The following is a 13076-nucleotide window of genomic DNA, read 5'->3' as shown; positions in this document are numbered from 1 at the left end:
GGTAATAAGGTACTACCAAGTATACCAGGATAGTAGAACAAGAGGCAGAGGGTGAAACTGCTGGAAAGAGCATTTAGAACTGATACGAGCAACAACTTCTTTGCACAAAGAGCGATCAACATTTAGAAACACAGAAACATAGGTGCAGGAGTAGGCTATTCGGCCCTTCGAGCCTGCTCTGCCATTCAATATGATCATGGCTGATCCTCCATCTCAATACCATATTCCCGCCCTCTCCCCATACCTCTTGATGCCTTTTGCATCTAGAAATCTATCTATCTCCTTCTTAAATATATTCAGTGACTTGGCCTCCACAGCCTTCTGTGGTAGAGAATTCCACAGGTTCACCACACTCTGAGTGAAGAAATTTCTCCTCATCTCAGTCCTAAATGTCCTACCCCGTATCCTGAGATTTGATTCGGGTAATGGAGACAAAAACCATTAATTCATTCAAGAGGCTGTTAGATGGCATGATGAATCATAGAATTTCAAAGCGCAGAAAGAGGTCATTTGGTCCGTCGTGCCTCTGCCAACTCTGAAATCTATCGTGGTCCCTGGCAAATTTCTCCATTTCAGACCTTAGGTTGGGACCTGAAAAAAGAGTTCTGACGCATGGTGAGAGTAGAATTGTTGTGGTTGATATAGTGGCTAAATTCTTAATGCATTCTTCTGGCATTTCTCTGGCCGCTGTATTAACACATGGCCAACCCCTTTACTTCAAGGCCCCTGCTGAAATAGCAAGTTAAATAAATCGTGTGACTCATTAAGCATTTGGCCACTAATATTGCTAACAGTTAATTCTCAGCTGCGTTCACTAAATGAGTGTGTTGGCCCCACTCCAGAATCCTACCCACCCAGAATGATGGCTTCAGCCTCCTCTGACCACTTCCATGCTCCCACAGTTAGCTGGCATCTCGCCTCTCGCGTGGAGTGTTTGTGCAGTTGTTTCCCTTTTGCTTTTCTTTTAAACTCACCTGCTGATTGCTGCATAGAAGCCAAAGTACGCAAGGAAAAACAAAAAAAACTCCCGCAGGCAGGTGCAAGCCAGCTATAGGAAGATGTGACGTGTCGATTGAGGTGGTGGCCATTTTGAATTCTGCTGCTGGCTCCAAAAACCATAGTCAGAAACAGAGGCATCAGGGTTGACTTTTGAATTCCATTAACTCCAGCTTCCATTTTCACACTAAACATGATGCAAAAGCTATTCTAGTACTCAAAAAGGTAGAATCATAGAGCACAGAAGGAGGCCATTTGGCCCATCGTCTCTTTGAAAGAGCTTATCCAATTAGTCCCACTCCCCCTGCTCTTACCCCGTAGCCCTGCAAGTTATTTCTTTTCAAGTATATACCCAATTCCCTTTTGAAAGTGACTATTGAATCATGGTCTAGTCTGGACTGTAAAACCTTTTCTTAAAAATACCTGAAACATTCCCTTGGCCGTGTGTCAAGTAACTGCGTTTTAGTATCGGACATTTCCAATGGGCCGCTATGGAAGAATAGTGCAGTGATTGATGAAATACCAGTTAATCAGTACACTCAACTTTTAACTCCTAATTAGGGAGAAACCTTTTTTTGCTTTAGAAAAAATAAGAAATACTCCAATGGATCAAAGAAGATACAAAATGTAACGTCGTCAACAACCAGCATTCTGAGTTGTATGGCAGGCTCTTGAGCAATTTCCATTTCACATTATATAGTATTTACAGCACAGAAACGGCCCCACTGGTCTGTGCCGGTGATTATGCGCCATTCGAGCCTCCTCCCACCCTACTTCATCTCACCCTATCGACATATCCTTCTATTCCTTTCTCCCTCATATACTTATCTAGCTTCCCGTTAAAAGCACAAGACCCCTTTTTGATTTGGAAAAAAACCAAACAAAAATACTGTGGCAAAATACTACTTCACTAACCTTATAGGTCTCCCAGTTGCGGAAGAAATTGACTGATCCATCCAGTCGTCGTTGGATGACTGTCCAGCCACCAGGATCGTGTGTTTGGTCGCACCAGACCTGCATGAGACGGTTTGTGTTTTCTGGTTTCAGCAAGTAGATACCAGTGGCTCCATTGCCAGCCTCTGCTGCTTCTAAACAGTCTTTCCACGGCCCTAGAGAACATGGATTGAAGAAATGCAAAGCATATTAAAATTTTAGGAAGATCGATCAATGTTTACATAGAGAGATTATAGTCCAATAGTTTATTCACAGGAAGTCTCATGATGCCTAAATACAGGCGTGTTCTACCTCGTGATGCATAATGTATTATTCTGCTGCTGTGCCCATTGAAGGTCTCAATGTGTCATTGCTAAGTAAACTGAGTCTGGGCTTTTAAGCTGCTTTTTATACTAGTGCTGCTTTAGTTTGGATTCTGGGAGACTGGTACTCGTGAGCTGTCCCCCATTCACGTAACATAAGAACTAGGAGCAGGAGTCGGCCATTCGGCCCCTCGAGCCTGCTCCGCCATTCAATAAGATCATGGCTGATCTGATCTAGGACTCAACTCCACTTTCCTGCCTGCTCCCCATAACCCTCGACTCCCTTATCATTCAAAAATCTGACTATCTCCGCCGCTTTGAATATATTCAGTGGCATTCACACGAAGTCTGGCTCCTTTTTCTTGGCAGCAAACTCGTAGACCCAGTTTTTTTAATTCATATTTATATGTCCGCAAGCCAAGGGAGCCAGATTTAGCAGCATAAATGGTCAGTGCTCACGTACCCTGGTCTCCTACAATCCAAACTAAAACAGCACCAGTATCAAAGCAATTTATTTACCGTCACTCACTCCAGCCCACATCCTTGCTGCACTTTTGCAGTAGTCAAGAAGTGGCAGTACAGTAGTAAGAATGTGGCCTGATAATCTCATAACTACTGAACAGCTTAGAATCCTTTGGGCCCCATTTATGTTGAATTCCTTGTGTTGCGATGCTGCAACTTTATTTTCTGTGTGGCCTTTCACTGTTGCAGCCACTGTGCGGGGCGCCAAGCTCCAGCAGCTCTTGTTAAGAAGTTAATGTAGCATATGTGGACTTGGATGGAACAAGGGCTACTGCGTCGTTCATCCATTTTTGTGAACCTGGCTTCCAGTCCAGTGGGATGAAGATCTCTCTCTCTCTGCTGGCTGTGAACGTCCTACACGGAATGAGTTTGAGCTGCATCAATTCTTAGTGTGAGCACAAATTGGCAACAAATAGCTAGCCTCAGTCAAAGGATGGATGATGTGGCTAGATGTGCCACATGGTCAGATTTTCTTTGGCCCCCCATGTGGTTTGGGAAATTGCTGCCAGTTTCTGGTAGACGGTTTTAAACCAGTGGCTGATATTTTTTATTAAATATCGTGTGCTGAAGGTTTCTCCTCGCAACTTTAAAAAAAAAAAAACCATTCTATTGCCAGTTAAAACTAGCAAATTTCAGCAGTCTCGTAAATCCAGCTGGGCCAACAAAAGCTGGCCAGGCAGCAAGTCTAGCTGTGGGAAATGGAAAGTGCGTGCTGGTGCCGTAGACTGGTCTTCTGAGGTTGAAGCAGAGAAAAGGAAGCTTCACTCCGCATTTGGCCACCTTTTTTCCTGGCTGTGCTTCATGCTGACTTGCTGAAAGATTCTAGTCATCAGATGCACTGTAGTTGATTCTAACTCTCCCTTGCCGCCGCCCCCCCCTTCCCCCGTATTTCACCAGGTGCAGACCCCTTTCATTTCCCGGGTGCCAGTGTCTGTGCTGGTGCCTGGGAGGGATGTAGCTCGTGACGGTAGGTCCTCGAGGGATGCTGTCCTCCGAGGTGTCTTCAGGAGATTTTTCTGGGGATTTGTGCTGATGATAAGGACCTAGAGGGAAGGGATAAGAGTTAGGATGGCAATGAGAGGCTGACCATTCATTCATGCAGGAAAGGTTTCATCATGCTGGTTGAGGTCTTCACGTTGGCTGATGGTGCAATTGCTGGTGATACATGAAGGGGTACAATTGATGGCTAGTCACCATGCTCAGCAGAGCTGCCAACCTCGTCATCTCTAACAGTCAATGCACTGGACGCCCCACTTATGTCCAGTGTGTCTTGCTCCATCTGGGTCAAAGGCAGGATATTGGGTGGCTTTCCCCGGTCTTGCTTCTCCCTCTTCTCCTGCAGAAGGGAGGAGAAAGTTGGGAGTGTCGCCCGAGAAGGCAAATGTGGGGCTTGTGCATGTAGAATGGAGATGCCTTGAGTGGGGCGTGAATTGAGGAAAGAATGCTGTGAGGAGAGGCGCAGGTTGAGTAACTGAGAGTTGTTGAGAAGCGCATGCTGTTAGTGGCAGCAGGCAGGCGGCGAGAGCGCACGGGAGGTTGTAGAGTGTGGCTTGCGATTGGTAGTGAGTGAAGTGATACAAGGGTATACAAGTGATACTGAGCGATTGATCCACCTCTGACCAAGCTTTTGGTCATCCGTCCTGATCTCTCCTTCTGTGGCTCGCTGTCAAAATTGTTTTTATTGATAACGCTCTTGTTAAGCACCTTGGGATGTTTTGATACGTTAAAGTCGCTATGTCAATGCAGGTGGTGGTGGTTGTTGTAGTGGAGGAGGGAGGAGAGGGGCTGTGAGCAGGTGCACTGTAAGAGGTGGGGAAGAGAGGTGTACTCACCTTTCCTGATCTAGTGAAGTACAGGAAACTTTCTGTTATCCGGCACGGACGGGACCGACGTGTTGCTGGTTCATCAACAATTCCGGATAACCGAACGCTATAGTAAAAGATACGGAGCTCAGAGCTCCGTATAAAGCAACAAACCCTGTTGCTCAGCTTCAGAACAATCGGCACAAGTTGCAAGCGCCTCTGTAGCTTAGCAACAGCTGCAGCTACACCCTTGCACAGCAACAAATGGAGTAAAAAAAGTAATAAAAGTTACCTGAACCTACTCCTGAATTTTGCCGGTTAACCGACATTTCCGGTTATTTAGGGGCTGGTTAATCGAAAGTTTCCTGTAATTGAATCCCTTGTGGCACTGGGTCCAGGTCCATAGGGTGATGTTCCTCTGCCAACTTCTTCTCACGCCTCCAGCCAGCCTTTCTTGATAACTCTGTTGGGCATCCTCTTGCCACTTTGTGACAACAGCAGTTTCCTCCAGGGAGGCATCAGAAGACCCCAGGGGCTATTTTTTTTCTTCTCTTCACAGCCATCATCTAGCAGCAGCAAAGTGTTAACGGGAGCCAAAAGAAGGCTTAACATTGAGTGAATTCTGTTACGTCCGTGTATAATAAGACACAGACTGCGGAGAACGGTACAACAGGTGTTTACTCAACGTGGCTCACACTGCAACTGATCTGTACAGATTACTACTCAGTGCTATATACAGGTGTGGTCACTGCTGGTACTGCAGTATATATGAGCTGTAAAACATAGTTCCCCCCTTAAAGGTATATACATTACAATTCCTCCCCTTTTAGATTAACAGTACCATAACACTTATTTAACAATTAAATATCAAACTAATTACAATTAACACTTTTAACATGCAACATTAGCTGAAAATAGTCTATTTATATATTCAGTTTTGGGGAGGCTTCCTGATCCTTTCTGGATAGCGCCTTTCCCGTGTGTCTTGCTCTTGGTGCGGAGGCGATTCTGGCTCCTGTCGTCGGTTGGTTCATCAGCTTGCGATGCTACTGTTTCTGGGGTAGATGCTACCTGTACGTCGAGTTCATCACCAGGTACGTATGGGCGAGGCATGGGGTTGACTTGTTCCTGTGACTCTAGGATCTGGTCAGCATGGCGTCTCACGATGCTCTCCCCAACGTCCACTGTGTACATTAGTGGGCCCTGCCGTGTGCATATCGTTCCTGGCTGCCATTTTTCTGTTCGGTAGTCGCGGGCCAAGATTGGTTGCCCTACATTGAAGCTCCTTGTTGGCTTCTCATGGATGTGCTGGAATTGCTTACTCTCAACATCTCTTCGTACGTTTGGTCTGAGCAAATCCAGGCGAGATCTTAACCTTCGGTTAAAGAACATCATGGCTGGGGCCTGGTTGGTGACTGCATGTGTCGCATTCCGGTAGGCGAACAGGAAATTGTCCACCTTGTGCTGCAGCGGAATGTTGTCATTGTACATAGCCTTTATTGCCTTCTTAAAGGTTTGTACGAACCTCTCAGCCAATCCATTTGTGGCTGGATGATACGGGGCGGATGTGTAATGCCTTACCCCATTCTGTTTCAAGAACCTCCGGAACTCTTCGGACACAAACTGTGGTCCGTTGTCGGAGCAAATCTGTTCTGGCAAGCCATTCCTGGCAAAAATGGTCCGTAGGACAGCAATAGTTTTCTCCGTGGTGGTGGAGGACATTTTGATGACCTCAGGCCATTTCGAGTGCGCATCCACGGCTATTATAAACATTGAGTCCATGAATGGACCAGCAAAATCAATATGCACCCGTTGCCATGGAGATGAGGGCCACTCCCATGGGTGTAGAGGGGCCTGTGGTGGTGCATTTTGGACTTTCTGGCATCCTGAGCAGCTCTTGGTCAGGTCCTCGATTTGTTTATCGATTCCCGGCCACCACACACAAGCCCTGGCTAGGCTTTTCATTTTTACCCCTCCCAGATGACCCTCATGAAGCTCATTGAGCACTCTACCCCTTAACTTGGGTGGAATTACCACTCGGGATCCACACATCAAGGTCCCCCGGCACACTGACAGCTGTTCTCTCCTTGTCAAGAATGCTGGCAACAGTGAGTCGCCATGTGCTGGCCATCCCTTCACCGTCAAATTATATACCCGAGACAGTGTCGGGTCATTTCGGGTTTCCTTTTTGATACAAGCGTTAGTTACCGGTAGGTATTCAACTATAGTCGAATGGAATATTTCGACAGGATCCACTGCTGGTGCTTCCTCCGCAGTAGGCAGTGGCAGGCGTGATAGCCCATCAGCATTTCCATGCTGTTTCGTGCCCTTATATTCAATCTCATAGTGGTGCGCCCCTAGAAAAAGTGACCATCTTTGTAGTCGTTGCGCAGTCATCACCGGAACACCTTTCTTCGGACAAGAGGCTGGTGATCAGTCAGCAAGGTGAATTTCTGCCCATGCAGATAGTGATTGAACTTTTTCACTCCCCACACTAGGCTGAGGGCCTCCCTGTCAATCTGGGCGTAGTTACGCTCGGCTGAGGTTAGTGATCGTGACGTAAAGACTATTGGCCTCTCTGAGCCGTCCGAGAATTTGTGCGACAGCACCGCTCCAATGCCGTAGGGTGACGCATCACATGCCAACCGAATTGGTAATGCCGGGTTGTAATGGGCCAATACCTCTTTCGATGTGATTAGTGTTTTGCTCTTCTGAAAAGCTCATCTACATTCGTCACTCCACTTCCATGGCACCCCAGTTTGCAGTAGGGTGTTCAGTGGGTGTAGTATTGTAGACAAATTTGGCAAGAAGTTATGGTAGTAGTTTACCAGCCCGAGGAACGACCTCAGTTGTGACACATTTTCCGGTGCTGGAGCCTTGACTACTGCCTCAATCTTCTCTGGGGACTTATGTAACCCCTCTTTATCGATAACGTGGCCACAATACGAGATCTGTTTTCTAAAAAACTCGCATTTGGGGCGGTTAGCTCTGAGCCCATATTCCTGCAATCTAGTGAGCACCTGCTCCAGGTTGGCAAGGTGATCACTGTCATTTTCGCCCGTGACCAGGATGTCGTCCAAATAACACCGGGTCCCTGGGATCCCTTGCAGGACTTGTTCCATTGCCCTCTGCCAAATAGCCGGAGCTGATGCTACCCTGAATACCAGCCGGTTGTATTGGTAGAGACCTTTATGGGTGTTGATTGTGAGTTTTTTGATGCTTCTTCTACCTCCATTTGCAGGTACGCCTGGGCCAGATCAATCTTAGTGAAGCGTTTCCCTCCAGATAGCGAGGCGAAAATATCTTCAATCCGCGGAAGTGGATATTGTACGGTGTGAAGGACCGGGTTCACTGTTACCTTAAAGTCCCCACAGATGCGAACCTTCCTTGGTTCCCCAGGCATGCTGCTCAACGATTTTTTCATCACAGGGATGATGGGTGTAGCCCACTCGCTCCAGTCTACCTTGGACAGTACACCTGAACGTTCCAGACTCTCCAGCTCTGTTTCGATGGCTGGGCGGATCGCATAAGGTCTGGCCTTAAAAAAATGTTGGGCTTGCGTTTTCTTCAATTTTAATCGTCGCTGTCATGCCTTTTAGTGTTCCGAGTCCTTGCTGGAACACTTCTTTCGCGTCAGTTAGGATCTTTGACAGTCGCCCAGGTGTGACGTCGTCATCCTTTTTGTCAGCCACAGTCAGTGCCTGTATGGAATGCCAATCCAGTTGTATTTTCCGGATCCATTCACATCCCAGTAATGGTGGTCCTCCATCTTGCAATACATACAGGTCTAGTTTTGGTGTTTCCTTACCGTTATATGTAACGGTCACCCTTATTTTTCCTTTGGGGTAGACTTTTTGCCCCGTGTACGTCTTCAAAATAATTTTTGTGCGTCTCAAGGGTATGTGTGAGAATAGCCACTCGTAGTCCCGTCGGTTTATGACTGTTAGGGCTGATCCTGCGTCCAATTCCATCTTTACCTGGACTCCTAACTTGAGAGTGACCCAAATGGTTCGGTGATCCTCCGTTGTGATCACATTATGTAGTTTCAGACAACTCAGTTCCCTGCTTTCGGAGTCGTTATCACTCTTTTGTTCATCTGAACTATTCTCTGTCATCTTATGTACCTTCTTGTACTTTCCTTTGGTAGGTTTCTTATTGCTGGTTTTCTTTTCCGACCTGCAGACTCGTGCTATGTGTCCTACTTTTCCACACTCTGCACACTTTGTCTTTGAACCAGCAATCATTCTGGTCGTGTGTTGTTCTGCCGCAGCGATAGCACTTCTCTGTTCCATATGACATTTCGTTTGTGCCATATTCTTGCGGTCTCTGTTGTATCTCTGCAGCGCCCATGCTGCTGCTTCATATGACACCGCAATGCTGAAAGCCTTTTCCAGTGTAAGGTCCTTTTCAGATAAAAGCCGTTTCTGGGTTCCTTCACTTTGAAGCCCACACACAAACTTGTCCCTTAAGGTATCTGCCAGTCCCGCTCCAAACTGGCAGTGTTTCGATGGTTTGCGCAGTTCTGTTAAATAATCAGCATTGCTTTCATCCTTATGCTGGTTCCGTTTGTGAAACTTGAATCTTTCTGCTATCCGCAGCGGTGTGGGGTTTAAATGTTCCTTTAGTACCGTTACTATGTCTTAAACTCTTTTCCATTGGCTTCGTTGGGGTTACTAGATTTTGTAATAAACCATACGTCTTTGCACCCATTAAATTTAACAATACCGATGCTTTCTTGTCATCTGACACCTCATTTGCCTTGCAGTACACCTCTATTCGTTCAGCATATGTAGTCCAATCTTCGACTTCATTGTCAAATGCGGTGATACTGCCACTCTCCGGCATTTTGGGTGTGGTTTAAAATGGCGTCTCCCAATGGCTTAAAATGGTGTCTCCCGCGCTTTCCTTCCTCCCCCGCTGCTGCCAATGCCGCTCCCGGCGGTTCTCGTGGCAATGGCGGCACCCTGTACGTTTCGCGCGCCTCTCTCTCTCTCTCTCTCCCTCTCTCCCTCTCTCCGACGCTGCTCGGCCCCTGAACACCGGCTGCGCCCTGTGCGCTCTGCCCTCCCTCTCTCTCTCTCTCTCTCTCTCTCTCTCCCCCGTCGACGCTGCTCGGCCCTTTGCTGTGCCGCTCGGTCGGGCTCTAGCCCGCCGCTGTCCGGGAAGGGTCTGCGCACTACCTGTTGCCAGCCCGTTTCGCTGGACCACCTTGACTGGAAAGCCAAGCCTGGCTCTCGACAGCCTCCCCCGCAATTCTCGAGTCTCTGCTGGATGACTGGGCGGTTGCCCGTGGTCGACGCCCGAGTCTCTGGCCTTGACCTCCAATCCACTGATCTCCAGGAACGAATCCCCGGGAGGTGATGCAGGTAGGTTCGAACCTGCCTCGTCGCCAATGTTACGTCCGTGTATAATAAGACACAGACTGCGGAGAACGGTACAACAGGTGTTTACTCAATGTGGCTCACACTGCAGCTGATCTGTACAGATTACTACTCAGTGCTATGTACAGGTGTGGTCACTGCTGGTACTGCAGTATACATGAGCTGTAAAACATAGTTCCCCCCTTAAAGGTATATACATTACAAATTCAACCTCCCTTGAAGAGGTGTCTTCGCCCTTTAAATAGCGGCCTGAGATTCCTGTCGGAAATTGCAGTGTCTAGGTGGATGAACGAGCGGCCAGCTGCCAACGCGTGCAGCTAACCAGCCAGCCAGTCATCGTATAATGAGGCTGACGGTTAAAATTGGCTGGGCCTCTCGAGCTTTCCGATTTCTGGGTGCGCCGGCTGAATCGGGGGCCCCCCCCCCCCACCATGCTCCGATTCCGCCCCAAGTTAAAATTGACCCCAGTAAGTCAGATTAAATCCCTTCGCAGTAACTGGAGTTACTGTATGTTCTGACCCAGCATTGAAACACAGTAATTCTAACTTTAGGAACACAGATTGATGTACCATCCCTCAAGACCAGATTAAGCAGATTTACACCTGTTCAAGAACACAAAGTATGAGGACTGTTCTTGATGCAGCAGACTGCGTGGTCTCTCCTCGTGTTAACGTGGGGAGTATCAGTTAACCCAATGGGCCAGTCTGCTGCATAATGATACTGAGTTTGAAACGTACTACTGACGGGCCTGGTTTTCCTTCGGAGAACTCCGAACAGTGCAAGTGAAGTTTGTTTTGGCTCCTGTTCTGGACAGGGAGAAGATGCAGCTCGACAACAAGCCAAGAACAACCCTGGCACATAGACCAAGTAATAGCTTAGGATTGGTTCTTCTGGTTATGGTCGTGGGGGTCAAAGCTTTAATAGATGGACAGATTGTTTTTGGCAACGCATTGTAAAAAAAAAAAATATATGTATTTATTGAGAGTGACATTGGCATTGTATAATCCTATTGAAACTGCACCGTGTCACCGATAAAGGGTCATTCCGGACTTGAATGCCTATTAAAATTGCTCTCTGTACTGCAAATGTCCATTTTTACATAAACAATGGGCATCTATATACAGGAAACTCTCGTTTAAACAGCACCTAAATATCCGGAATTCTCTATTAACTGGCAAAATTCTCACTCCGAAAACAACACCTCAATAACCGGCAATGTTGCCGAGTCTGAGTCTCCCGCGGTGGCCGAGTTAGTCAGTGGGGGTAGTTCTCCAAACTGCCACTATTCGGCTTCTTGGCGCTGTCGGAAGTCGGAACACCTCAATACCCCTGTAACAGGAGTCTGACTCTCCCGCGCTGCCGGTAGTCTCTTCTGATCCGCCATTTTACAGGGGTACTGTGTGTCTCCCACGCTGCTGGTAGTCATTGCATTGCATTACCCTCAACTGGCAGTACTGTACTTAATCAAGCATCTTCCACCATCCATTTAACACAACATTCTGTAGGTGAGTACCCAATTACTGTAAACTGCACATTTCTTGATTTTTTAATTTTTCTTTGTTAAAAATAGCCTCGGTAGATAACCCTCTCCATCATCCGGAATTTTTGATCAACCGGCAACACGCCGGTCCCGTCGGTGCTGGATACCAAAGAGTTTCCTGTAAATCAATCATTGGGATACTTTTTTAAGTGGGCCTAATGCAGTGATAAACTCGAGATGCACATACATTAGATTGGGGTCTGATATTAATCGTTTTTCAGCTAGCCTCTACTATACCTTGTACCAGAACATTTATTTTTTAAAAACCCACCCTATTTGTGCCCTGATCTCTTGGTGATGGTTCCCGTACTGTACGGGGCAGTGCTAAATTATTGCACTTTCACCGTTCTACCAAATAGTATTTTATTTTTCCTCATGGTACAGTGCAGCACAGATGCTATGTGTAAATTGGCACAATACAACCTGTGCCTCTATATGCTGTGCAGTATGGCAACGGCACTTAAATGTAACAGCAGCGTCATTCTCACCGCCCCCACCAAGAAAAATTATTTTCCTTTTTTTTTGTAAAGTTTACTGACACCACATCCCCAGCGGGGAACTAAGCTGAACAGGAGCCCGAGTCAGAGAATCAGTACGACAGTGTAGCAGCCTTGTCTCCAACTCTTAGGCCTTTCAAGTGTAGCTTCACACTGGCAGCTTGGGATTGTGAATCTCCTTAAAGATAAAATTGAATGCTGTAATGCCGTTCTACTGTGCTGGTAACATAGAAGATAGGAGCAGGAGTAGGCCATTTGCCCCTCAAGCCTGTTCTGCCATTTAATGAGATCGTGGCTGATCATCCAAATCCAGTACCCTGTCCCTGCTTTCTCCCCATATCCCTTGATCCCTTTAACCTTAAGAAATATATCTAACTCCTTCTTGAATATATTCAATGAATTGGCCTCAACTGCCTTCTGTGGTAAAGAATTCCACAGGTTCACCACTCTCTGGGTGAAGAAATTCCTCCTCATCTTAGTCCTAAACGGCTTACCCCTTATCTTTAGACTGTGATCCCTGGTTCTGGGCTCCCCCGCCATCGGGATCATCCTTCCTGCATCTAGTCTGTCTAGTCCTGTTAGAATTTTAGAAGTTTCAATGAGATCCCCTCTCATTCTTCTAAATTCTAGCGAATATAAGCCCAATCGACCCAATCTCTCTTCATATGTCATTCCTGCCATCCCAGGTATCAGTCTGGTGAATCTTTGCTGCACTCCCTCCATGGCAAGAACATCCTGCCTCAGATAAGGTGACCAAAACTGCACACAATACTCAAGGTGTGGTCTCACCAAGGCCCTGTACAACTGCAGCAAGACATCCCTGCTCCTGTACTCGAATCCACTCGCTTTGAAGGCCAACATGCCATTGGTACTGCTGGCTTTGATAATGATGGCACATAATGCACAATCCCTGTGCAATCCAAATACATTATTGAACTCCTCAGATACTTCATGATGGCCATTGGTACTGCTAATGCTAACATGGTTAAACTTTCTTTGGTATCAGTGCAAATCTGCATTTGCAAGTGGTGCAGCATTGGGGGAATTAAACTGTCAAAGATTTACTATGTAGAGAATAATGA

At 46.9% G+C, this 13076-nt stretch overlaps 2 protein-coding genes across 7 annotated transcripts in view; one reads left to right on the top strand and one right to left on the bottom strand.

Annotated features, from left to right (window-relative positions):
- Nucleotides 1-13076, top strand: part of ralgps1 (Ral GEF with PH domain and SH3 binding motif 1) — a 905396-nt gene that overhangs the window by 414058 nt on the left and 478262 nt on the right. The gene's annotated exons all lie outside the window — the stretch shown is intronic.
- angptl2b (angiopoietin-like 2b) overlaps nt 1-13076 on the bottom strand; it is a 64762-nt gene that overhangs the window by 2280 nt on the left and 49406 nt on the right. The window contains 4 exon segments of the mRNA XM_085965592.1: nt 1912-2105; nt 2716; nt 3680-3752; nt 3754-3817. Of these exon segments, the coding sequence (XP_085821718.1) occupies nt 1912-2105; nt 2716; nt 3680-3752; nt 3754-3817 (332 nt within the window).

Source organism: Somniosus microcephalus, chromosome 23 (assembly GCF_052327205.1).
Source record: "Somniosus microcephalus isolate GS21.2 chromosome 23, FLI_Smic_1.0, whole genome shotgun sequence".
In the NCBI taxonomy this organism is placed as follows: domain Eukaryota; kingdom Metazoa; phylum Chordata; class Chondrichthyes; order Squaliformes; family Somniosidae; genus Somniosus; species Somniosus microcephalus.
The sequence above is the reverse complement of the archived record's forward strand: the minus strand, read 5'-3'. Positions and strand labels throughout refer to the sequence as shown.